At 48.4% G+C, this 27,838-nt stretch overlaps 1 protein-coding gene across 1 annotated transcript in view; it reads right to left on the bottom strand.

Annotated features, from left to right (window-relative positions):
• The window catches only part of KIDINS220 (kinase D interacting substrate 220), a 118,350-nt gene that overhangs the window by 15,823 nt on the left and 74,689 nt on the right, over positions 1 to 27,838 (bottom strand). The window contains exons 23-25 of the mRNA XM_078603257.1: positions 26,154 to 26,332; positions 25,411 to 25,652; positions 19,443 to 19,559 (exon numbers count right to left, since the gene is read on the bottom strand). Coding sequence (XP_078459383.1) covers positions 19,443 to 19,559; positions 25,411 to 25,652; positions 26,154 to 26,332 — 538 coding nt within the window. The remainder of the gene's footprint in view (positions 1 to 19,442; positions 19,560 to 25,410; positions 25,653 to 26,153; positions 26,333 to 27,838) is intronic.

The following is a 27,838-nucleotide window of genomic DNA, read 5'->3' on the forward strand; positions in this document are numbered from 1 at the left end:
GGAAGAAAAAGAAACGTGGAAAAACTTGCAACGGTGCGGGCAGTTGAATGGACGACGCGTGAATGCAACACCGGACGGCGTTCCATTCAGAGGGAATATTTCGGATTTCTCGGCAGCGTCAAAAGCGAACGTTCACACGGCACGCCAAAGGAGAACGGAGGGCGCCGCAGAAAAGAAACCAACCCCAGACCGTACCAACTGCGACACGGATCCCCCATCGCTGCGGACAGCACAGGACAAGCGACCGTAACGAGGCGGCAAGGGCCCTTTCATGCTTGCGATGTGACAATGCCTTGGCAATGCTAAGCGCGTTGCGACCTTGACGCAGGGAATGCGGGGCGGAGGGAGGCGAGACGAGGCAGCCGCGAGGTTTCTTTGTCTGCGCGGGGGAAGGCAGCGTGACCTCAAGCCCGTTGGCTGCTGACCTTGGCTCGGGCTGCGTGACGGTGGCATAATGAGCCTTCTTCTTCTGCTCGCGGACGGCTGAATGCGGCGGCGCTTGTGTGAACGGCGGCGCTCGCAGGGGTTGGAGCGCGCCGTGCTGCCGTACCGCACACTCGCTGACACAGCGGCCGTGGGGCACCCAATCTCATGCGGTGGTTTCCCTGCTGTCTGCTGGCCGTGGCGGCGAGAGGGGGCGCCATGGTGGCGAGATGTTAACGACCTCGCCTGGTATGCAGGAGGTCGTGGGGTCACAACCCAGACCCTGGCGATGCCTGTATATTTGGAGTTTGCACGTCTCTCTCCCCGTGCTCAGGTGGACTTTCCTCCAGTTCCTCCAGTTTTTCCCTCCACATCTAGAAACCCGCGTTTAGAGTTATTTGGCTGCCGTAAATTTCCACGCGATAAGCCACTTCAATGAGCTTTCATTTGTGGCCAGGTCGCTTCTGAGAAATATCTCTAAAGCTCAGTGGGCTTTAAGCAGGCGAGGTAGTTAACGTCTCGCCACTGTGGCGCCCATCTCGCCACGACCCACGTGACCATCACCGTTATAATAATGTGATTTGTCTCGTGTACACCCCGAGATGTCACGCGTACCCTCCCCCCCCCCCACGGGTACCCGTACCACGGCCTGGGAACTGCTGATCTACAATCGAACAGGCCACCGTCTCTCTTGGGACAATGAGCATTACTTTGTGGGAAGTCAACGGTAGTTACCCTGAGGCTGGTCCCTGCCATGGGAAAGTGGACTTTCCACCACTGGCTCAGGACCGCGAATGGCGATGAGCACCACTCCTTTGCTCGCTTGACACCTGAATACGGCGGTTTGACGTGAGTACATGTGCACACTTGCCTACTCGTTTAACATTCACATTCGTGGGTTTGGCGTGCGAGATCTGAAAAAGATTCGAACAGGCATTTCTTTGAGAGGCGGCGACATGGGTTTCAACCAAAACTAAACTATTTTTATTTTACCAGGTAAGACCACTGAGCTATAAAGATCTTTTTTCAGAAACGAACTGGCAATAAACGATATCTCAACGAAGTGGCTTATCATCATGTGGAAATATATAGCAGCGAAATACTCTAAACGCACGTTTAGGGAAAAACTTGAGGACACAGAGAAAGATCCACGCGACCACGGGGAGAGCACGCATACTCCAAATATACAGCAGGCGTCAGCGTCGGAATCGAACCCAAGTCTCCTGTATACAAGGCGAGGGAGTCCGTGATTCAGCCACCGCAATTGAAAAGGTTTCTCAAGTCCAGCGAATTGAAGCCCGGTTACCAACGGCTGCAAAAAAACAATCCAATTTTCTTTCGCTTCTACAGTAATCGGACGTTTCCCCCCGCTCACGAGAGCCGATTTGGCAGGCAGGACACGCACAGTGAATCACTTGCTCATCTGCGCAGCTATGGCGAGCAGTCTGGACACTGCGTGAACAAGGGGGCCCTTCACGGGATGTCCGGCAACACCGAGTGTTAACAACTCCAAGCCGTGCGCGCGGGCGACTTGTGGCTCTGCTGGGTTGAGGCCAGTCCTTCACACTGCGTCCCGACGGAGTGAGTGCAAACTTCACAAAACGTCGGCGTCTCTTTGCTCTAGCGAGCGATGCGGGGGGGGGGGGTAGCACTCGCCTCAATTGGAAGTTCTTAGCCAGTGGTGGAAATTCCACGTTTCTATACTATGGACCACTCTACTCTTTGACTTCCACCAACGAGCGACCTAGGAAGAATGGGCCAAGTCGGCTCACAAATGGTATTTAAAGCCACGCACGCCCGATGGTTTTAATTAAAGTGTCTTTCTTTAACTTCCGCTCGTACGGCGCGAAAAGAAGTTCTGACGTACATACATACGTCTGTTTAACACGTAGTAGGCTGTCGCGACCAATATCATCCATTATAAGAGGTTTTTTGTGTTAGATCGCGACATATAAATGTGTCGCTAAACCTGCCACCGCCCGACACAGCCAATTAGTAAGGTTTGTCACGTAAACAGAACATGCCAATTTAATATTTATGACAGCCAAATCTGGCTGTCGCCTGATGAAGCTAGTTGAATTTACTGGCAAAACTTCGTTTTCAGATTGTAAATGTTGTGGCTTTGCTCTCCAACACACCGGTGTGCTGTACTAGTAACGAATTGGCACGTTCTGTTTACACGACAAACCTTACTAATTGTCTGTGTCGGGTGGTGGCGGGTTTAACGACACATATATTTACGTGACCTAACCCAAAAAACCTGTATCATGGACACATAAGTCTCACGGTGTGGCGACGATGCGGACAGCCACTCCCTGATGCAGGCAAACGGGGGTCTCGGACTCGCAGATGTCAAGCGACTGAAAACAACACGCGAGCCCATGCAGGTCACGGCCCAGATTCCCCACCACGAGGCAATCAGCCACGGGGCCCTCGCCCAGATCGCCCCTAGGGGCAGACGAGAATGTTCCGTTAACCTGTTGCAGTGTTTCGACCGAGTGGAACGCTCCATTCTTTCCGCTCTGAGTAATTGTAAAAGAAAACGACATTTTTCTGCAGAACCCAATCATCCTCTCGTGATTAAATTAAGAGTGGGCCAATGCAATTAATATTTTTGTGCATCGTGTCCCTTGTGCCCATCAACGGAATTTATGCGTCTTAATTTACGGCGAGAATATAAAACAGATTTTTTGTTTTACGTAAAAGTTTTAGATTTGAAATTTATGACCGCTCGTGGACTGGAAGTTATTACATTTGAGGCTGTATTACTGATGGGTATATGATGTCTAAAGACTAAATCGTAAATCACACGCAGATTAAAAGTGATCTGTGAAAACATGCACAACTGCGAGTGTGTGCGAACGCCGTACGTTTCCGAATATCCTTGTTTACGAAGACCGAGTGTGTCTGCTCTAACGATCAATGCGATGGGCATCATCTGCGTCGGTGACCCCCGAGGCAGTGGTGAAAATTTCCACGTTCCCGTGGAATTCCGAATGCACCTCCGACTGGGAACTGAATTCGCAAAATCTTCCTCCGTGCAAAAGTTTCCGAAGCGTACCCAACGCCAAAACGAGAAAAGCGACCGGCGGAATTCACTGCAAATGGAGGCTTTTCACTCTGCGAGCGTTAGCGAGGTCGCCGGACACACGCACGCGTGCCATGCAACACGCGTGCCATGCAACACGCGTGCCATGCAACACGCGTGCCATGCAACACGCGTGCCATGCAACACGCGTGCCATGCAACACGCGTGCCATGCAACACGCGTGCCATGCAACACGCGTCGACGGGGAGGGGGGAACTCTCATAAGGGGCCACAACTGCCGCACGCACGCACGCACGCAGCGCACAACCTCACTGCTCCGGCGTCCACAGGGAGGCCCGTCGACCGCGTCTTGTCTAACCAAGCCCTGGAGACGAGACGCGAACCGCTCACCAAAGGGAATCTGCCGCACAACAATGAGACATCTCGACCGCAGCAGAGACAAAGATCCCCCGTGCCCCCCACCCCCACCCCCCGTATAGCCTTTAGCAGGCTGCGGCTGGGGCAAGTGCTGTTAGGGAACATATCATTTGAGCCGGCGCGGCACAGGTTGGGGTGGTGTGGCGAGCACTGTGCTGGACCGCCTCTGTCTCCCCGGTGGCGATGTGAAACAACGCACCGCACCAGGTACTCGATTGAGGCTGAGTCGACCTAGCGGAGGCCCAGAACCGGTTCAGACAATCGTCACTGGCGTTGGCCGTGAGCGGGAATCGAACTCGGGTGGCCGGGTTTGGAGCTTGGCGTGCTACTCACTATGCTCCCCACACAAAGACATGTACACACACACAGACGCACGCACGCACGCACACAGACGCACGCGCACACACACGTGTACGTGTCCGCCGTGGTGCTGGCTACACTAGGCCAAGTTCGGAGTCCCGAGTGCTCGCCGACATCTCAGCTGCGATCGTTTCGAACTCTTCTGCTCCACGTTATTGATGATTACCCAAACTCTTTGGTTTAACAATTAGGTCGAAATTTGCTTATACACAATACCAAAATTTTAAGTATGCAGTTCAAACTGCTGTCGAGATGATACCTTAGTCGACTTTGCATATGTTCAACATATATTCTCAAGCGCCGATTGTCTAATGGAAGCAAAGAGACCGACTCAGATGCGATTTGAGTTTAAGCGCTGAAAAAAGATGATAAAGGTTATCTCCATATATGTGGCAGGAACAATACAAATAAGACAGAATTGTTTTGGAAATCGAATTTGAAAATCTAATTTTGGGGACGGTAACTCATGCGTCACGTTTTCTGCACAGTTCCGTTTACATGTTGGAATTTGCGTGATGTTGTTGCCATATTTATATTTTGAAAGATAATTCTGGTCTCCAAGAGCGATGGACCTAGTGTTATGTAAAGCTCATAATATATCTAATTGTACACTTTTCCTCAGCACATGTCTTCATGTAATACGAACAACACGTGAAAATTTCAAGAATGTCCTTCATTTATCCAGTGACGCCTCACCGAGTTTAAAGATTTTATTTTTTAGTAGGGTCCTGCATTGGGATGTTTGGCCAATTCCCTCACCGAGTGGTTTGCAAATCAATATGCATGGATAAATACCGTACATACGAGAAGAACATAATTAAAGCTCCACACAGATGGGTTCAAGAAATCCGTTCAACTACATTTCATCTTTTGGGCCACATTTCCGCCAAACAGGTTTGCTAGTCTTCTTGGTTCTTTCGATAAAGTTACGTAGAAGGCATTTACACTAACCTCTTCTGCTGTAACTTCTTCTAATGCTAAACGAATTATGTCTAGAACTAGCTTAGCTCTTATACAAAATAGAATACAACAACAACAAAATTCAAGAACTACTCAACGATGGCAGCTATACAAAAATAAAAAGAGACCCCACCAACAGCCTCGTCATTAAAACCAACAAAATAATTTCTGATTCAACCGCATTAATTGATCAAATCAAACAGTTCTTGTTGAAACCTTCTGCAGCCAGGCCACCAAGATAATATGGCCTTCCAAAGATACATACCCTGCAGTCACGTAAGCTTTAAATAGAAAGGTTTGCTAGTGTCACAACACATGAAAAGTCATCTGTGTTTCACCAACAATGCCTCAAAGGCGAGCGCCGGTTACAGATGCGTTGGGATGTTTGCAAATTTCTATTGACTTTGATAGGTGGAAGAAAGGCAGAGTACCCAGAGAAAACCCACACATATACACGGGTGCATACACGCACAAAGTTTCGAACGGATATACTTGGAAATCCAACTCCTTGCCACCTCACAAACCACGCCAACAAAACCCGCTATTCACAGGCCGTCCCATACACAGATACAAACCAGGTTCTACTCCGCTTAAGCCTCCAAGAATGACAAGGACGTTCACTTCCAGGTCGACTTAGCCTGAGGCGATGACTGTAATGGACGAATGAAAACACACAGACTCGCTCGCTCTCTCACTCGCGCATACACAGCCGGCCACGGCAATTCCGTACCGCCTGCCCATCAGCAATGCTTAGCACGCAGGCGCGGCCGAAAGGAACACTACCCCCGGGTCAACACGACCTCTGCGAGAAGCGCCCCCCCTTTTCACCGCGAGGCCACGGCCAAGCAAATCCGCCGTGGGGGGGGGGGGGGGGTGGTGTGCGCGTTCCGCCCCGAGCCAGCCAAAGTCGACCGCGCATTTCCGGGGGTGACTCTGCGATGACCGGAGAGAAATGCGAAGCTTCGCGACGACCACCGTGGGCAATTTAGCCAGGCGCTGTTAGGTTGTGCGAGGGGGGCCCGCTGTATGACCGCGGTGTGTTTCCAGTTCACCTTGGCGGGCGTTTGGAGATTTATCCGGAGCACGAGTGGTGATTATTTTCGGTTGCTTTTGTTGTCCTTCCTGCTTTTAATTAAAAAAAAATTGTTTGGGTCCCTTTTGGGTTGTTTTTTTTAGACAAAATAAACTGGCAGTGAAAAAAAAAGAGTTGCTAGATTGTGATCAATCCCCACTGTGACAGGGTGGTGAACCCAAGTGTTCTCAGCTGATCTCCATTCGTAGGATTTCTGTTCGGGTTTCGTGATACATGTGTAGTGGTGATACGCGCTGGGGTAGCGATCAGGTGCCAGCGCGTCGTGATTGGATGTGTGTGTGGTGACGCGCGCTGACGGTGAGGGATCAGGGGTCAGCGCGGGATCGTGGGTTGTGTGGTGCTGATTGGCTGGGTGCCGGTGACGCGCTGGTGTGGGAGTGATCGGGTGGCAGCGCGGCCTGATTGGTTGGTGAGTGGAAACACGCGTTGGGGAAAAGAGGATCGTAGAGATAGCGCGTTGTGATTGGTTCACTAAGAAGCGATGCTCGCATCGAGGTCCGCATCCGCTCCGTCTCCCGGGAGGAGGGACTATATAAGGTGATGCGCACAGGCGCACGGGGAGAGTGCAACCAGCGAAGACTGAAGACGGGAGGAAGAGATAGGGCCCTGCGGTACCTAGTCCCGCTGTCCTGTGAGGACCGGGACTCTGTGTAACCCAGAGGCGGAGTGTAGGGTGGGCATGCAGTGTCAGCATGCAGAGTGTGTAGCCAGGGCCTAGAGTCTACACGAGACGAGTGATGTGGGTGTAGCCAGAGGCATAGGGTCTACACGAGACGAGTCTACACGAGAAGAGTCTACACGAGACAAGTGATGTGTGTGTAGCCAGAGGCATAGGGTCTACACGAGAAGAGTCTACACGAGACGAGTGATGTGTGTGTAGCCAGAGGCATACGGTCTACACGAGACGAGTACAGTGTGTTATAAGAAGAATAGAGGTTACGAGTTGTACCGGTGTCTGGTGACCGTACTCGGAAGAATAGAGACCACACGTTGTATCGAGATAAGCGAAGATTTAATAAAAGAAGTGTGTTACCCGTCAAGGAGTTTCCTGCCGTCATTTCCAATACTTCACATGCGTGCACGAACTGTGCCACGTTTGTTTCTTGGGTTTATGAACTAATTAAAAAAAATAACTTCTAAAAAATTCAGCGCCGCTGAATTAAGATGTAAAAAAACTTACTCAAATCAACGCACGTGCTGAGCACCACAAATATTGGTAACACAATGTTCTTATTTGTGTTATTACAGTATAATAGACAAAGCTTTATCAAAGCACATCATTCTCATGGCGTCGATACAATTGATACTATTTTGCGTTAAATAAACAGTAGTGCAATATAGCAATTTTGCATTTTCACCATGCCTTACAAATATATCAATGAAAAGCAGCAATAATTTTAGCATTGAAATGCTTTCACCTTTTTAAATCCTTTATATTAAGTTTGCATGCTTGCTTGCTTGCTTAGGACCGTGCAAATCTTTCGGTCGTTTTTTAACCCACTTCCCGTGATCCAATCGAGCTGACATTTTCCACACAGACTCGTTATGCCAGACAATTATTGTTCATGAAAAAAAATTCCCAAAATTTTACACTTTTTAGGCAAAAAAAATGTATTTTACATATATTCAAATAGAACGCATTCATGGCTTTGGCTGAACGTCAGAGTGTAAGAGCCCAGAGCGTAACCCCTCCACAGGCCGTGGCGGAGTAGCGCAGTTGGTAGCACCCTCGCTTCCCATGCCAAAGGTCGCGGGATCGATCCCCGCGTCCTCCACAGGCGAATATATTTTTAAATCCTTTATATTAAGTTCGCTTGCTTGCTTAGGACCGTGCAAATCTTTCGCTCGTTTTTTAACCCACTTCCCATGATCCAATCGAGCTGACATTTTCCACACAGACTCGTTGTGTGTGACAATTAATTTTCGTGAAAAAAAAAATACAAAATTTTACACTGTTTAGGGAAAACAAATTAAATATTGAATTACCAATTGCTTAATGGTGGCAGACAATCATCTGACGCATAGGTGGCAGCCATCTCAAGCCAGAGGACGAGAGGACTCTAGCCGCCACGCATATTAAGGATTTATAGTGAAAAACTTTGTTTTTACGGGTTTACTTGTTAGTAATGATGAATTGCTGTCAATCATCATCGGCCATCCTCATCATGTTGTAACTACCATCATCATCATTATAATAATTCCTCCTTATTTTTCTGGGGTCGATGAAATGAGCACAACATTATGAGGCTGTATCACCTGGTGGAACACCACTTGTGGTAAATGCGAACTCCGGTCATCCTTGCAGCAGCAGTGACTTTTGGCTAGCCGTTGAACAAAGACGGTCACTGCATCGCGCGGCGCTTTCAGATGCGTTTCTGCGACCATCTGTGAAAGCTGTTCCTTCCGATTTTTTACGTTATATTTGGCCTGTTTTTTCACAAACCCACACCATGAATATGGATATCACCGTCGAAATGCCAGGAATCGATTCGGGTAAGATGATTGACTGGTTGGGTTTTTTTTATTCTAGATTTGAAGCTTTCGTGACTGCAAGGATTCATACTCTTTGGTTTTTTTGGTAAAGTCACGTAGGTAAAAAATAAAAATAAAATAAATGAAAACAACTAAATTAAATCATGACATTTCGAAGACGGAAGCTTGTGTTGCCTCCGAAACGTCGTGATTTAATTTAGTTGTTTTCATTTCTTTTATTTTTCTTTTATTTTTTACCGACGTGACTTTACCGAAAAAGCCAGAGTATGGGTTTTTTTACTTTGACAATCGACGTATGAGTGGTCCCCGTCTATCCTGACTTAACATTCTCTCCTAACTTTACGAGGTTCACATGCCTCAACTCCCTCAGAGAATCGGAGTGATGACAAGTCTTAGCTTGCACAATTCCATCCTGTACTCAGGCCCCTGGACTCTTCAACTAGGCAAGTTACTTGCGTTGTGGCCGAAACGTCGTGATAATTATTTTATTATGTTTTATTTTTATTATTTTATTATTTCAATTCTACGTGACTTTACCGAAAGAACCAAGAAGATGAATCCCTGCAGTCACGAAAGCTTTAAATCGAAAAGTTGCATGATATTTGAGCAAAGGTGTCTGAGATGCATGCTAGGAATGCCGTGGCAAGACAGGCAGGAGTAGAAACGCACGAGTCCAGAAGAAAACGTGGCGGTCGTGTGTTGCAGACGTAACTTGGGCAAACATGGTTGGGCTTGGTGGGATGCGTGTGCAAGGATGGGGGAGGGACCGATTGACAGGCATTGGAGTGGTCCTCACGAGTGCAGCGATCACGGGGAGGACGAGAAGACCTCAGAGTGGACGGTGTGGGATACTGTCAGGGCAGGTCTACGGGTCTCTGTGCGAGTTTGTGGTTTTCCGTCCGAGGCTACAGCCCCCCCTATATGATGCTGGTGGTGTCTGTGTGAGCCTCGGAGTAGACGGTGTGGGATACTGTCAGGGCAGATCTTTGAGACCGCATTTCTAGCTTGCAGCCGCTGCGGGGTCTGGCGCAGGGTAGAAGGCGTTGTTGGCAATGAGGAGGTGTGGTGGCACCAACGGTTTTCAGAATCAGAATTTGTGTTTATACTGAAAGGAATCTGATGAGCTATGAAGCTCTTTTCACAGATTGTACGTCCAGCAGGGGTGGGTCAGAACGTTACAAAAACAAACAAATCCAAAAAAACAGGATAGGAGTGCAAAGCAAAGGAAATGTGAAAAAAAAACTTAAAAATATATATACATCTTCTTGGTTCTTTCGGTAAAGTCACGTAGAAGGGAAGTAATAAAATAATACAAATAAAACATAATAAAATAAGCTCCTAGCTTGGTAGTGTCTCATTCTTCACCTGAAGACGGCTGCTTGCGTTGTAGCCGAAACGTCGTGAGAATTATTTTATTTTATTATGTTTTATTTTTATTATTTTATTACTTCCCTTCTACGTGACTTTACCGAAAGAACCAAGAAGATGAATCCCTGCAGTCACGAAAGCTTTAAATCGAAATATATATACAAATAAAACTAAACTATTCTGATCTTACCATACAGTTGGCATGAATCCATAACACACAAATGAAAAAACGTTAATTCTAACAAACGCGATTCACTGCACGGAACGTGGACTGAAGGATGAATATTGACGAATAAACCGAAGCATCCATGTGACCCCTCCTTTTGACGCAGTCGTTGTACTTTGTTTCCCATGCAAGGTCACTTATCGACAGCGCTTGCAAAGTCAAGCTTTTCAATCCATCGGTTGGGACACAAACAATTAGGGTTGAGTAGAAAACCTCTAGAACAGGAGGCCCCCCCCCCCCCTGTGGTCCGTGTTGGCCTGCAGCCTGTGCGGGCGCTCTGTGTCGGAAGCGCTCGCTGGTGAACCACGTGGCTGGTGAACCACGTGGCTGGTGAACCACGTGGCTGGTGAACCACGTGGCTGGTGAACCACGTGGCTGGTGAACCACGTGGCTGGTGAACCACGTGGCTGGTGAACCACGTGGCTGGTGAACCACGTGGCTGGTGAACCACGTGGCTGGTGAACCACGTGGCTGGTGAACCACGTGGCTGGTGAACCACGTGGCTGGTGAACCACGTGGCTGGTGAACCACGTGGCTGGTGAACCACGTGGCTGGTGAACCACGTGGCTGGTGAACCACGTGGCTGGTGAACCACGTGGCTGGTGAACCACGTGGCTGGTGAACCACGTGGCTGGTGAACCACGTGGCTGGTGAACCACGTGGCTGGTGAACCACGTGGCTGGTGAACCACGTGGCTGGTGAACCACGTGGCTGGTGAACCACGTGGCTGGTGAACCACGTGGCTGGTGAACCACGTGGCTGGTGAACCACGTGGCTGGTGAACCACGTGGCTGGTGAACCACGTGGCTGGTGAACCACGTGGCTGGTGAACCACGTGGCTGGTGAACTGCGTTGCGCTTAACAAAGGCAGAGAGAGGCGTGGACTAGAAGGAGAGCGAGCTCCCTTTATAGAAGATAAAGTGAAGGAATGCCACGCAGAGCCCACGGCACCAGCCCGCCGGAGTTACACACTTGCCAAACACATCAGGCTGGCAAGGCTCGCGTTGGAGAGCAACATGAGAGGTGTTTATTTTTTTTTGGGGGGGGGTTGTGTTAGGTCGTGTAAATACCGGTGTGCTGAACTAGTAACTAAATTTCATGTTTTATTGACGTGACAAACATTACTAATTGGCTGTGTCAGGCGGTGGCGGGTTTAACGGCACGTGTATATTTACGCGAACCCAAAAAAAACCTAGCGTCGATAATACTGGTCACCTACGTGTTAAACAGTAGAGTACATCTTCTTGGTTCTTTCGGTAAAGTCACGTAGAAGGGAAGTAATAAAATAATAAAACAAAACATAATAAAATAATTCTCACGACGCTTCGGCCACAAAGCAAACAGCCGTCCTCAGGTGAAGACCAGGTCTGTCGGGGAGACAGACCTTGCGTTGTGGCCGAAGCGTCGTGAGAATTATTTTATAATGTTTTGTTTTATTATTTTATTACTTCCCTTCTACGTGACTTTACCGAAAGAACCAAGAAGATGGATCCCTGCAGTCACGAAAGCTTTAAATCGAAGTAGAGTACATATGAACATGTCCAGTCCTTTAGTCGGTCCACTGCTGGATGAAGGCTTCCCCAAGTCATGTCGGTCATTGGGGCTTTTCGACCATACTTCACCACGCTGGTCAGTGCAAATTGTTGAATAAAAATGTGGCCCAGGGCTGGTTGAGATGTCACTCGCCAATGACGTTAGCCTTGGCCAGGAATCAAACTCAGGTCACCGGGCGAACAGCACATGGTGTGATAAGCAGTGCCACCGCTGTGCTGCAATAGCATGTTTCTAAACGTTTTGACCCCTCAATGGGAGTTGTTTGACCATACTTCACCATGCCGGTGAGTGCCAGTTGGCGAGGGAGGGAGCAGGCCTGGTTCGGGTATCACCCGTTACCCATGTAAGTCGTGGCCGAGAATCGAACTCAGGTTCATAGCGTTGTTGTGTGCTAACCACTGCACCACCGTTCCAGCGTACAATGTCCAAAATATTACTGACATCAGATTAACAAAGTCACGTGTGAAGCTAATCGGATGAGCACGGTTGTGCTACATATAGTGCGAAAGAAGTTCAACACAAGTATACACACGTAAGTAACTCTGCGTTGGGTGACACAGACTACCAGTGGTTACCGCCCTATGATTAAAACTGTCCCTGCCAAGAGATCGTGAAATTTTCAGCACTGGTTCTGGGGCCGCTGATGAACGCTTGTGCCACCCCATTGCTCGTTTTGAACGAGGAAACTGTCTGTTGCCTAGCCAGGTGAGTGTTCCTTGCCACTCGTCTGACAACAATTATTTCAAAAGAGGAAAGAAAAAGAGGAAAATAAAAATAAAAAGTTGGCAGCCTGGTTGAACTTGAAGATGGCAGCAGCCAATTCACGTTTACCACGCTGAAAAGCCTCACGCAGAAAATCGCCATCCATGACCTATCCGTCACCATCTCTCATGGTCCTGCGATGCCACAATCCATCTCGCTCCTATATATTCACCGATCTCATCACTCCATCTTCATGGTGGTTTGCTGTGGTGGCGAGGTGTTAACTACCTCGACCGGAATATACAGGAGGTCGTGGGTTCGATCCCGAACCCATGGTTGGTAAAGATTTGGAGCTTGCGTGTTCTTCCCGTGGTAGCATGGATTTTTTTCCAAATATCTGTCCCTCAACATAAAGAAAATAATTTTTGTTGCACATCTCATCAGCCACACGGCCTTCTGGGAGTGCAGGATATCAGCAGCATCGGTTCAACACAAGCAAACTCGACACCGGTTTTGACATTCAGCATCTCGTGCTGTTTTTCATTATAAAAACTACTCTACTCTGCTCTCAGTTTATCTCTGTATTTCCTCTGCTGTGTCCCTGGAACATATTTCTTTTTGATTCAGCGAACCTTGGTATGCTTCACCCTGAAGGTTAAAAAAGCACCATGAAAATGTGTTGATACCCAGTGAAAAAAAACAAGAAATTAACATAAAGATACATGCTGCCTGGGCACGGTAGGTTTGTGACGGACAATAAAAGACACTTCTGAAAAGTATTAAGTTGTGGGTATTTGAGGCCAGTTTAACGTCTCCTACAGGAAGGGTCAGAGATCTAAACTTCTACAAAATGACAAAAGGAAAAAAAATACCCAGGAATTTAAGCATAAGTGCATATGGAGAAATCTAGGAACACACATGTAGAATGGGGGAAGGCAACTTGGAAGTTTGGCACAGAATGTGGCAAGAAATTGGTGTTGATACGGTCAAGCGAACCTTGGGTTGGGTTGGGGTACATTGTAGATCAGAATTGGGACAGGTAATTGAGTGGCACACCCCACTGAAATTCCTCACCCTGGTCTACAAATCCCTTCATGGTCTTGCGCCACGCCACATCTTTCCACTCGTGTACCTTCCTACGTCGCCTTCTCACCCTCTACGCCCTCAATCTTTGCCGTCTCTCTCTGACCCCCCCTCCTCCTTGTGCTCAATCCACGCTCTCTCTCTCTTCCCGCCCCCCCTTTACCGGAATGAACGTCTCCCTCCACATTAAGCAGTCACCTTCGCTCACCAAGTTTCCGCTCCTCACTCAAAACTCAATCATTGTTTCCTAGCTCACCCCACGACCCGCTTTAATCTCCTCCTCATAACCGCCATCGTTACCATTCCCTCTTCATATTCTCGTTACATGGCGATCACTCATTCACCCCATTCATTCAATCCATTCGTCATTATTTACTGTCATCAGTTTCGCTTTCACCAAATTCACGCATCACGGATTTGCCCCCATTGCTTCCTCTCATTTATTTTATTGGCCTCATCTCCACCATTACATTCATATGTACCGTTATTAATTCGCAGCAAAGTGCCTTGGTTAACGCGCTATATAAATTACGTTCAGGTAAGATAAGATCAGTGACCAAGAAGAAGTCTTAGGGCCAGACGGTGGAACACTGTAAGAGCGGATCTTGGAAGTCACGTGTCGACTGTGGAGCAGCTGAGGGATCTGGCAGAAGGAAGGAAGCGATGGCGAGGCGTGGTGCCATCGCCAGACATTAACCGCGACAACTTTGTTGACTGCTAAGGCCGTGACTTCGACGACGTCAAGTCGTCAAGTCGAGGCGCCAGCTCCCAAAAAACAACGAGGAAAACAGACCGGGCGGAATGCGTTGGAAGCATCTGCCTGTAACCGTTGACTGAAAGGGCTTTGAGATGACAAGGGCTCACAGGGGAGGAGGTCGCATTCGACAGGCGGCGCACGGCTCTCTCAGGGCCACGCAGGGACCCAAACCAGTTGACATGACACGTTGCGTGTCCTTGATACAAGAACAACAGCCAAAAGGCAAGCTGGCGAGCCAGACCGTTAGCCGAGCCTCCATTCATTTTGTGTTATTTGACTCCACGTACTTTTACGCTGTTATTTTACCAAAATCGCTTTGAACATTTTTTTTTTACAAGGAGAAACTTTTGGTCTCAACGGGCTCTAAAGTGGTCACAAAAGTTGTCTACCTCCGTAGTTTTCAGGGTTACAGCCAGAATGGATTCATTATGAATGTACCTCGCACTCCTCTTTGCAAGGGAGACTGGGGAAGTTTGCAGTTATATAAAGGTACTATCTCAGCATCTGTAGAAATATGCATATGCGGGGTGCTTGACTCGTAATAGGAAACCTGCAAAGATAATATATTGGTGGGAGGGGGCAGGGTGGTGGGTCAACCGATCCCATTGAGCAACACTTTGAAGCAAGTTACCGGTGGTCATCCCGAGGAATGACTGGCCCTTTTCATAGGAATGTGGAATGTCTGTCAAGAGTAGTACCTCACTGTAGGGAAGGCAAAAAAAAAAACCTCCTTGAAAACGAGTTAACCAAGCCGAAAATTATTGGCACCAAAAAAAAAATGTGGTACTCCTGTAAATTCAAATCGTGTTTTTGGGCTCCCAACACATTCTGGCACGAGGTGCAAGTGAAGACGTGGCAGGGGAGTCAAATGGAAAGAGAACAGCCAAGAGGTTACACTGCCGGCAGCGAGCGGAGCAAACAGAGCTTATTTATTTGCTCGCTTCAATCCAAATGTCACCGGCCGAAACTCTGTGTCAAACACACATTCGCCCCGGCCGGTCTGAGTGAGGGGCGGGCAAGCCCGGCCGTTGGCTTCTACGAATTCACTTTCCCATTGCAACGAAATGTGCACACAGCTGAAAGTATCGGCGCCAGGTGGAACCTGAAATTGTCATTGGCACCCTCTTCGCCAAAGATAAAGATCTCCCGTGTAGCCTTAACAGACTGTTGGGGAAAATGGCTGTTACAGCAACAGTACCTATGAAGACCGGCAAGGCATACAAGGTGGCCAAGCACCACATCCGACCACCTTTGTCCCCAAAGTGGCGAGGTTTACACACCACACCAGGTACTCATTTGAGGCCGAGTCGACCTGGCGGAGGCCCAGGACCGGTTCAGACAATCTTTACTGTTGGTCGTGAGGGGGAATCGAACTCGGCTTGCGGGGTTCGTAGTGCAGCGCGCCAATCACACGCACCCACATACCCACACAATTGCACACTGCAAACGTATTCGCATTCTCACATATATAATCACCCATACAAAAAGTTGATCTGTTACCTACATTAAAGTAATATTGTAATACTTTACAGCTCTTTGTTAATTAATCGCTGGGTGTTGGCTTCCCTATGCCACGTGAGTCATGGTGGTTGTTTGATCATACTTCATCATGCTGTCAATGTGGGTTGGTTAAGGTAACTGCTTAGGAACGGTTCAGATATCGCTTGGCACTGATGATAGCTGTGGCCAGGAATCAAATTCGGATTTCAGGGTTCATAGTGCAGTGAACTAAACACTTTGCCGATGCTACATTAATAAAAAAAAAAAATTTATATTACATATTTAAATAACCGTGTAAATTTCGGTAATTTAAATGCGATGTTCCTAAACGTGTCACTTTCTAAATTGAAACGTAACAATTAAATCCACCAAAATGAACACAAAAAATGTAAAGAAAAAACCAAATGGACAAATTCTCCCGGGATCATGAATTGAAAGAACGTTCTCTGCCCGATGTACATGTGGTGTGCGGAATTGTGGTCCCGCACACTTAAACTGACAGACTTAACATAACTCTTTGAGACATCGCATTCTAACCAGCCACTCGTATGATCGGTCATAAAGACAAGAGCGGGTTTGCTATTCACTTCTTTATTTAAATAAGTGTTCTTAAGGTCAAAATAAGTCAGTCCGAAAATTGATACGTCCTTCCCAAATGTGAACAAAGCAAATTAAGTTTATATTCTACGAGCCTTTGACCGTCCAAGGACGGGTGTATTTCAGTAAATCTGAAACTTGCAAACGACGTGATATTCATTGCATCAATTCGTGTGCAATTTGTAAGGCCGCGGTGACACAGACTTATTTCATTTAAAGGTTATAATCCCTTGTTCATCATGACGACCATTTTACTTCTATGTCTCAACAGCGTGACGGAGATCGCGTGACGTGAGGGTTCTGCCTTTGTAGTGAAGGTTGTAATTTGATGTTGAGGAGGGGGGGGGAGGCGCCTCGCCCCGCCATGTGGAGTGACGTCACCTGCTCATGATTATTAATGAGGGGGGGGGTGCTACATGTGGAGTGATGTCACCTGTTCATGAATATGAATGAGGGGGGCTGGTCGACGTGGAGTGACGTCACACGCGGGACACACAGACATTCTTGGCTCATGATGGTAGTAAATTGTATGAATGTATTTAGGATGCAGTGAATAGGCTTGAGTCAGGCTGTAAAGAAATACGCTGCAAGTGATGGACTCCATCCAATCACAGGCGATTATAATCAGGATGATACTATAAACTAATGTGTAAAATAATGCATTAATAACACTATAGTGGCCCCTAGAGACAGCGAATTACCGTAATTGTTATTGTTATACTTATTTTTCATACTTCTCAATGGAAATATCAAAAACGGATTGACGCAAACACAACAGGACCGGCTGCAGCCAAACGGAAGCCTTATTTTGTTAAAAGCTTGCAGCTTCGCCTAGAAGCAGGGCATCAAGAGCGAAATGATACTTTGATCAGATGCTGTACCTGCCCAAACGTAAGAATGCAGTCCTTTCACTAAAACAATCCACTGACCGTAGCCCCCCCCCCCCATCGCAGCACACACACAGCAGTCCCGTGGCAACCATCGTGGCGTGCGACAGCCCAAGCGGCAAGCACACAACCAATCGCACGCGTCCATCTGACCCACGTGATTGTGATCAAGCCAATCGGGAGGCCACTTCCTGTTGCGCGCACCATGGCGCCACTGAAAGCGGCGGAGTTTGTCGCCCGAGAGTTTGGCGACTGCCGCGAGTGTGGACCGCGGAGGTCTGGCGGACGCGGCCTCCGTGTAACTCTGCTGCTCGAGTCTCACCGGCAAAGCGCATGCGGAAGCCAAAACGGGTGCGGCGAAAGGAGCTGCACCCCGCAGCTCGAACCGCCCAGCGTCAAAATATTCATTCATACAGAAGGAATCCGATGAGCTATGAAGTTCTGTTTCACAGATGTCCAGCAGTCGGGTGTCGGAACGTTACATCAACAACACGAAAACACGGCAGGAGTGCAGGGTATAGGAAAGGTAAGCAAATCACTAACTAAAACATACAAACAAAACGAGACTATAATAATAGGGTTTTTCCCCTTTTTTCTAGCAACAAAACTGAAACCTTTTTACAAGGATTCATGTCTGCATTAACCACAATGCTTGTGGTCAAAATGCAAACAAAAATCACACTCTACACTATGGGAACCTCATTTGCCAGTAAAAATATGATAATTGTTTTTTTACCCTTCTATCTGGCAACAAAACTGACACCTTTTTACAAGGAGTCATGTTTGCATAGACCGCAATACCTGCAGTCATAATACAAACAAAAGAACATAACTCTGATAATGTGCACTGTCCTTGAAGTTGATTGGTCCATACCCGAGACAGATTTTCTTAGAGCCTAGTCTCACATGGGTTGGACCAGATGACGCCAAAAGTGCGCCTTTTGGCGTCATTTGGTCCAACCCATGTGAAACTAGACTCTAAGAAAATCTGTCTCGGGTATGGACCAATCAACTTCAAGGACAGTGCACATTATCAGAGTTATGTTCTTTTGTTTGTATTATGACTGCAGGTATTGCGGTCTATGCAAACATGACTCCTTGTAAAAAGGTGTCAGTTTTGTTGCCAGATAGAAGGGTAAAAAACCAATTATCAAAAAACACACTATGATAATATATGCATTGTCCTTGAAACTGATTGGTCCACACCAAGGGACGGCTTTCTTTTGAGCCTCGACCCAATTAGTGCTCGACCAGAGGACGCCAAAAGGTTTCAGTTATGTTGCCAAAAAAAGGGGGAAAACCCTATTATTATATTTTGGAACTGGCAAAGGAGGTCTAATGATGATAACGAAACCTTTTATTTTACCAAGTCAAGCCCACTCAGCTATTAGATTATTTTTCAGAAGCGACGTCTAGCACCTGTGGCAGAGTCTACGGATCTCGCATGGGGCTCTTCGGTCATCTCGGAACACACGGAACCACTGTGGAAAGTCATCTTTGGGTGGCTTAAGTAATGGCGCAATGTGTCCACATTAACAAATGCTTGCTTCATGCGTGAAGACAGGAGGGAGGCTGTCGGATTAATTTATTACACGAAACTAGTTTTTATTTTATCATACCAGGTACGGTCCACTGAGTTATATAGCACTCTTTTGGAAGCGACCTGGCCACAAATTATAGCTCTACGAAGTGGCTTATCGTGTGCAAATGTAGAGCACACAAATGCTCTAAACGCATGTTTTCTAAATGTGGAGGGAAAAATTTGAGGACCGGGAGAAAAATCCATGCGACCACGGAGAGAACATGCAAATTCCAAGCATACAGGAATCAGGGTCAGGGTAGAACCCACGTCCTCCTGTATACCAGGCGAGGTAGTTGACATCTCGCCACCCGTGGCTGTCACTGCAGTGTACCATGACGACATCGGCACACCGCAATCTTGGTTGAGAGCTCTTGAAGCGACGGGTACTTACAGGCAAGTTAGTGTGGTCGCGGGACATGGCGGGCCTAGCAGCAGCAGCAGCGAGGCGCAGCTCAGTGGGCGGGCGAGCGGCCGCCGACGGCAAATACAACTGGGGTGCGAAATACGGCTACGGGGAAGAAGAGGGACGGGGGACAAGCGTGCACACGACAAGCACAAACACGTGACGATGGAACACACTCAAGAGCGCAAGTGAATGAATGAATGAGAAAATGAATGAAGAATCTAAACTTGAATCACAACAACAACAGGCAAGCGGTAAAGCCAGTTCAGTTAGTGAGTCTCTCTCGGAGATGTCATCCGTCACGTACGGCGGTGCAGACCTGGGAGAACATGCCAGACGCACCTTTCGTTTGCATTCAAGCTTCAAGAACGTTTTGCGCAGTGTGATATCGCGCCGGTGTTTGTCGTTCGGTTTCGCGCCATTTGTAAGAAATGTGCCGAGCCCAGTTTTTTGGGAGCGACAGACGCCATCCGACGAGGAAATGCGTCGTGCGGCTGCACGAGTAGGGCGCCTCTCCTCTGTGGCTACGCTCGGTTTTCGCGTCAGCCTGGAGCAAGGCCAGGCCCTGGGTTCAAACGAATGCGGGGGTGATGCCCCCTAAAAGACACTCACTAAGGCAGCCACCGCACCCAACAACAACAACGCATACCTGTCAACCCAAACGGTTTACCCGTATTCTTGTCCAGGGAAATTGAGTTTTCAGGTCCATATGGCATACAGCCGTTGCAATACGGGCAACATTTTTTTCCTTTCTTCTATTTGTGTTGTGTTTCTCCTGTGCGATGGGACTTTGTAGGATGAACGTTGAGATTTATATGGGCACGGGGTGACCAATAAGCTCTGAAATGGTCTGTAATAAGATAGGCAGCACTGATAATGGGTTGACAAGTATGACAACGTGACAAAGCAATTGTGCACACAGCATGGGCACAAAAAAGGCAACGTAGCGGTTTCAAAGGGAACTTGGGGCATGTAATTGCATTATGTTCTTTTCACTGGCCGTGATGCATGTACGTTGACGTATGTATGCCGAGCATCTTTCGCACCGTACGTAGCCAACCGTGCTAATCAAAGGTGCGGGATATGCAATGAATATCCACAAACACAAAAGGCTACATGTCCAAAGTGTTTTCCCCACGACGAAACATTTGCTTTAATTGCAGCAGCCAGCCCAAAGCCAGAGATGGTAATTCCACATTGCTTGTGACGGGGAAAGTCTAAAACGAAAGTGACCTCCCACAAAGTGTGGCTGGTTTTTAAATCCTTTATATTAAGTTTGCTTGCTTGCTTAGGACCGTGCAAATCTTTCGGTCGTTTTTTAACCCACTTCCCGTGATCCAATCGAGCTGACATTTTATACACAGACTCGTTGTGCGTGACAATGAATTTTCGTGAAATTTTTTTTCCAAAATTTTACACTGTTTAGGGAAATTTTTTAAAATATTTAATTACCAATTGCTTAATAGTGGCAGACAATATTCTGACCCATAGGTGGCAGCCATCTCAAGCCAGAGGACGAGAGGACTCTAGCCGCCACGCATATAAAGGATTTATAGTGAAAAACTTTGTTTTTACGGGTTAATTTTTTTCTCAACTCCAGAAGGATGATAGGTTGAGTCGACACCTGGCCTGGAAATTAACTCATGGCAGTGGATCGTAGACCAATTTATAATGAATTGGCAATGGTCCTTCCTTTGAAATAGTCATTAAATATAGGTGTACAATGCGGCTATTGTTAACAATAATGGTGGCACATATTGTTTTTCCCAACTTGTGTGTCAACATTAGTATACATGAAGTGTATGAAATGTCGTGAATGGAATTACACCTGTAACTAGATAATTTGTGGTTGGAGACCAGATTTCAACACGTGAACAGAACATTCAGAGGCTAATCTACAGCCACCTGAGCTATGGATATCTTTCAATATGAAGTTAAAATCTCAACCGTGGTTCGACTCAACTCATAAATCTTCCAGGGTCAAACAAATCAGTGCTCCTTCCACAGAGGTTAACAGTGACCATCTTTTGAAGACCCTTTCACCTACCCACCCCTCTTCTCCCACCTGCCGAAGGAATGTGGAATTTCAAACCACCAATTCCTACCATTTCTATTACAGGCTGAGGGCAGCGAATTACAGATGAGCTCTGCCCCATTACTCGTCTTAGCAGGAAGAGACTGGCTTGAGACACACCGCATACAAAGACAAAGATCCCCCCTATAGCCTTTACAGACTTTTGGGGCAAGTGCTGTTAGCGAGCACCTATGAAGGCTGGCACGTCACACGAGGGGGTGGGTGGGTGGCCAGCACCACGTCCGGCCGCCCTTGTCTCCCCAGTGGCGATGTTTGCATACTGCACCAGGTACTCATTTCAGGCTGAGGGGAGGAGGCCCAAGACCGGTTCAAACATTTGTCACCGACGTTGGCCGTGAGCGGGACTCGAACTCGGGTCGCCCGGTTCGTAAGCGCAGTGCGCTCACCGCTGCGCCACCGCTCTCCATATACACAGCCACATTCACGGAGGTGTCTCGGCAACTTACATTGGTCATAGTGCGCCGTTGACAAGGCACGGAAATCACTCGCTTCACTCGACACGCACGGACTATTCTTTGAGTAGGAGTGATGGTGACAGAAATGGAATCAATCAACCACGCAGGAATATGTATTCACCAAAAGCTAACAAGGGCACCTGTCTAAAAATGTGAGTGCATATATTTGCACGCACAAATGTTAAGAGTTTATCTTTGGCTTAACAGGTGACAGTGTGTTAGACGTGCAAATGAATGAAGTTTTTTGTTTTGTTTAAGCCAACGAGGCACACGGGCCGGTCATGAGCGCTTTGCGCGGTGTGGTTGGTTGCACAGGCAGGAAGGTTACCCTCTCGAGATCCTGCGCACGATCGACAGTCACCCAACAACGCCAGGGGCTCTTCATCGAGACCACCCCGCCCCACCCGCCCAAAGACAAATACCCTAACTTCAAACCTCTCAACTTTCCACAGCCGGTAACCTAGCGCACGTGCTTGCTTCTGTGGCGAGATGTTAACTGCCTCGCCTGGTATGCAGGAGGTCGTGAGTTTGATCCCAACCCTGACGTCTGCTGCTGTATATTTGGAGTTTGCGTGTCTCTCTCCCCGTGGTCGTGTGGATTTTTCTCCGGCTCCTCCGGTTTTTCCCTCCACATTTAGAAACGTGTATTTAAGAGTATTTGGCTGATATAGACTTCCACACGACAAGCCACCCCGTTGAGCTGTCATTTGTGGCCAGGCCGCTTCCGAAAAAGAGCTACATACCTCAGCGGGCCTTCCTGGTGAAATAAAAAACTGTTTAAAATACAGTAGCTTCAGAAAGAATCATCGCAGCAGTTGCTGTTGCTGCCCAAACAAGCAAACATTATTCAAACTCTGCACCACTTCTATGAGACTCTCGCTCAAATAACCAACATTCGTCTGCCCCATGGTAATGCATATACATCTGTGCCAGTGTGTTAACATTGACGCAGATGTTTTTTTGGTGGTATTCAATCAAACGCTACGATTCATCTCATTTGTGACCTCATTGGTGCTATCTGTTGCCTTTGCTTCTCCTGCTGGTACATCTATATATATGGCCAGTGCTGTCATGCAGTCTCTCATTATTCCACCCATTTGGAAATCCACCAGTGGCACTCGCCTCTCTTTATTTCACCGCGAGAATCGTGTTGCCTTGCCGAACCTGCTACACAGGTTCTCTCGCTCTGAAGCCCCTGGAACCAATTAAACCCCCATCTAGCTCTCTTCCCACCTCATTACAACTTACATAAGCAATATCGTCAAGGATTATAATCTATCACGCACACTCCGGTCATCCTCACAGTGGCTTTTGGCTAACCGTCAAATTATCTCGCACTGTCAGATGCGCTTCTGCGGCCATCTGGAACGCTCTTCCGATATTAGGACGACACTGGGGGCTATACACTTTTAAAACATCTAGATTGACAACTCGTGTCTTTAGAAATGCTTTTGGTGTTCAGTTTGTTGTCCTTCCTCCGCACCTCCGATGAGCACGTTTGTCTACGTACAGTGCGAAAGAAGTTCAACACACACACGTATACATCGGTAGCCCCTCCTGGGATATGAATGCAACAGGGTCACTAGCAAACGAGACCACCCTGGTCTCTTTAAGAGTTTCCGGCTGGTTAACCAACACACACTTGGGGTGGGGGTGGGGGGGTTATCATTCCCCATTAGCTCCGCGGGCACACAGCAGTATCACACGGGCCCCAGCATCCTGGCACCCCCCCCCCCCCAATTGTCTCGTGAGCATTTGGCGTCCTGTCGCGAAGGTGGGTAATCGACATCGCGTTATGTCATCGCAGCGAGCAGGCTGCCGCACGCCCCAGTCTTATCCCGCATCGGCAAGTTTACAATTACAGTAACTTAACGAAAACTGTAAAAGTTAAACAAATAAACAAACATCCCCTACTTAACTCTGGTTAACCACACTGCCCAAGACTTGGGTGTAGTGTAATGACGGATACCACTGGGCATTTACGGCAGTGCTTAGACGAGTACGGCTTGCTGATGAGCCATTTTGAACGTGACGTTCATCCGTGTCACCCACGCTCTGGACTGCCCCACAGTGGCTATTTTCACAACCTGTTGACCGAGAAGCTAAACGACATTTCAAGGCCAGGAGTAAAATGCACCGCGTTTAAATAAACCGCATTGCAAAGCCAACGCCTATTTGTCTGAATGCCCGAACAAGCACCCGGCAGTCACCGTGTCTCTGTTTGTGGCATTGCGCGTTATTGAGAAGGGGCCGGTTTCACAAGAGGGTGACCACTGCTGACTGGTACTCAATTTAACAAGAACCACATTGATGATGAGCTCATCAATCCACAATCAGATTATGAACATGATTCCAACCTTCCCGGATCGTCATCCATCGTGGGTTCTGCTAACTTATGCCACCTGGCCTGAAAGGGAGATAGAATCAAGGGGGCCATTCATTTAACTGAATTGAGCTCAATTCCATCTCGCGATTGAGGCTCGCACTCAAGTGATTCGCACGATTGCAGGGAACAGGAGGTGTGGGTCCGGGCGCGTGACTTACCACATGGGAAAACCGAGTTCGAATCCTGGTCCTGAGTTAACTGAATTCTTTATGTATTTTTGTCGTTACATTTTTTTTCTTTGGAAATATTTGAGTTTTACAGTTTTATACTTTGCTTAGACTATAAAGCACATTGGGACAACTTGTAAAAGTTGAGCTAAACACTTATTTTTCGATTTAAAGCTTTCGTGACCGCAGGGATTCATCTTCTTGGTTCTTTCAGTAAAGTCACGTAGAATGGAAATAATAAAATAATAAAAATAAAACATAATAAAATAATTCTCACGACGTTTCGGCCACAACGCTTTCGGCCACAACTAAACACTTATTTTTAGTATCATCATCAACATCATCCATCATCATTATTCTCTCCGAGCCAAAAAGTGGGTAACAACACCACTGTTGGACATCATCAAACGGTGGTCGCCACACAGCGAGTCTGGCAGAACCCTCGTGGGAACGTGGAATTTCCACTGCTTGTTGAGGGTCACCACCAATAGAGGCGAGCGATGCCCCCATGCTCCCTCTGAGCAGGCAGACACCGACTCTCAATCATCGGTCACTCAATCTTCATTTTGTGTGCGTCAATATCACTCTCAATAAAGCAGTCATCGGTGCACATCAACAGCAGAACGGGAACGGTACGGGGGGGGGGGGGGGCACAGAGCAGAGCAACAGGAATGAAAAAAATAAACCTGTTACAACCACAGCAGCTAACGGCGACTGAGCAAAATAAATTCCAACCGCGCGCAACGTTTCCTCCGCGAGACTTGCGTGTTCTCTCCATCGCCGAGCACTCGCCAAGCATTGGGGGGGGGGGGGGGGTGTGGATTCGACAACGGAAGGGGGAGAATGAGCTCACCCGGTTGTAGAAGGGGTGCTGGGGTCCCATGCCGCCGTCAAAGTAGGAGCAGGAGGACGGCTGCGTCACGAGACTCCCTCCGCCCGCGAAGGGCGCCGGCGTCCCGGGCCCGGACGGGCCCGACGATCGGCCCGAGGCGCTCACGCCCGACGCGGAGTGCGGCACGCCGGGAGCGGGAGCCGCTGCCGTCGCCGACGGGAACACCGAGGCGCTCGTCGCCCCGACCTGTGCCGCATGGACGTCTGCGAGCGAGGAGGTTCACCGCCGGCGTCCGTGTCGTTAGTACCGGCGCTGTCGGCGTCAACGGAAGCGCCTCTGGCGTTGTGTTGCCGGTGCCAGGGTCGTCACCGTCATCACCGGACAGTCGTCGTGATCAACGTCGCGGTCGTCGATCGTGGCTATCGTAAATCGTCGTCACCCGTGTCGTCACCAAAATTAACGTTGGCTTATCGGCAGCAGCATTGTCATCAACAGGAGCGATGTCGGCAAAGGGTTCAATTATATCGCCATCGTCGTCAGCAGTAGCAGCTTGAGCCGCAGCGTAAACTGCACCAGCGGCATCGTCTTCATGGAAAAGCAACAGCATCATCGACCGTGTGGCCCAGGCCGCCCTTGTAAAAGGGGCAATGTAGTTTCACGCGTCTCGATCCGACTATCCAAAATAAAGGACGCGGCGATCGCGAGCCGCGGGGGGCCGTGGGGGGCCACCGGCATGCGGCGGACCTCCGTCGGCGCCCTCTCACCTGCGATGATCTCTCGGATCTTGGGGTCGAGGTTGACGGTGCATGCCATGAACGTGCGCACGTCGCACACGGTGAGCGTGGGTGTGCGCGACGTCAGGAACACCTCGAAGCTGCGCGCGTCGCCGTCGATCTCCAGCAGCGGCTCCACATCCTTTGACTGCGGGATTTTGCTGGAGAATCTGGGAGAGCAAGTGTGGGGGGGGAGGGGGGTGGTGGCAGAGCCAGGGAATGCATCAGGGACCGATCGGTGCCATCATCAACCCAACAAGACGGGCTTCCACACCGTGATCACCATCATGAGATCAAGACATGACCAGGGGTCGTGCCATGCCAGAGCACTGAGCAGACACACAGCGGTGAGATTCTGGTATGGGTGGTTCGAGTCCGGAGTTCACAAACGAACCACAATGCCTTGCTGGTTAATGGTTTATGTTCCGTAACGAGATCAGCAAAGGTATTGCGTTTCATTTGTGGCAATTAGCACTTTGTGGTTCCCAACCTTGCTGTGGCGCAAGTGCCACTGACAACTCTCAAAATGCGTGCAGCAACAACGTATTTTTTTCAAAAGTGAAACTACTTCTCAATTGTCATGGACCACTTCCTTGCAGACCAGCGATGGCCTGCGGACCACAAATTGGGCACCCCTGCTCTCGGGCCTTGCGTGCACGTCAAGTTAGATGCGGCAACTCACAGTCAGCTGCATCGGAAATCAAACCGGCGACTCCGGGGCACGTTGGCCCAGTGGTGATGGCGCTGATCGCGAGGATATCCAGCCACCCAGAACCCAACTGTCCGGCGTTCAACATTTAACGTTCCCGCAAACCACACGTGGCTTTTCCTTTATTGCTTTAAACTCCCGCATGGCTACATTTTCAATCTGCGCTGGAGGAAGGATTACAAAACAGCCCTTATTAACGTTCAACTTTTACAAGGGCTTCACGCGCTGGGGCGAAGCCAGCGAATTAAAAGTTACGTGCCGTGCCCCCGGCGCGGGATATTACAGATACGATGGCATGCGACCAACACAAGCAGGTTTGGCCGGGTGTATTTGCACCGATGAATATTTCTTCGTAGCCAGGGTGCTAATTCGCTACACAGACAAAAATAAACGGCAGAGCCGTACGCGATGAGTTGTTAAACATGAATGCGCCATTCGGGCTGTCATTGCACGTTGCTTATATTGATATTAAAGGGTTACTCGATTTCCATTACGAAACTATCAAACTAAACTATTTCTAGTTTACCAGCCAAAGCCCACTGAGCTACATAGCTCTTTTTCCGAAGTGCCCTGGACAGATATTATAGCTCAATGAAGTGGCCTATCATGTGCAATTTATAGCAGCCGAATACTGTAAACGCATGGCGATTCTACAGGAGGACCCGGAGAAAAATCCACGCGACCACGGGGAGAACATACAAACTCCAGATATACAGGCATCAGGGTCAACATCGAATCCACGACATCCTGTACACCAGGCGAGGTAGTTAACATCTCGCCACCGTGGCGCACTTCGTCATTGGGCTACATTTATTTGTGGAATTAAAATGTATTGTGCAAGCACCGCACTGGAAAGTTGAAGTTTCTCCACAATGGAATGAGCATGGGGTGGTCCCCATCTCTGTTTATAGCCCCTGAGCAAGTGGTGGAAATTCCACGTTCCTATGCTGAGAGCTCAGTTTTTCCA

The sequence above is a fragment of the Lampetra planeri genome, chromosome 2 (assembly GCF_965212315.1).
Source record: "Lampetra planeri chromosome 2, kcLamPlan1.2.h2, whole genome shotgun sequence".
Lineage (NCBI taxonomy): Eukaryota > Metazoa > Chordata > Hyperoartia > Petromyzontiformes > Petromyzontidae > Lampetra > Lampetra planeri.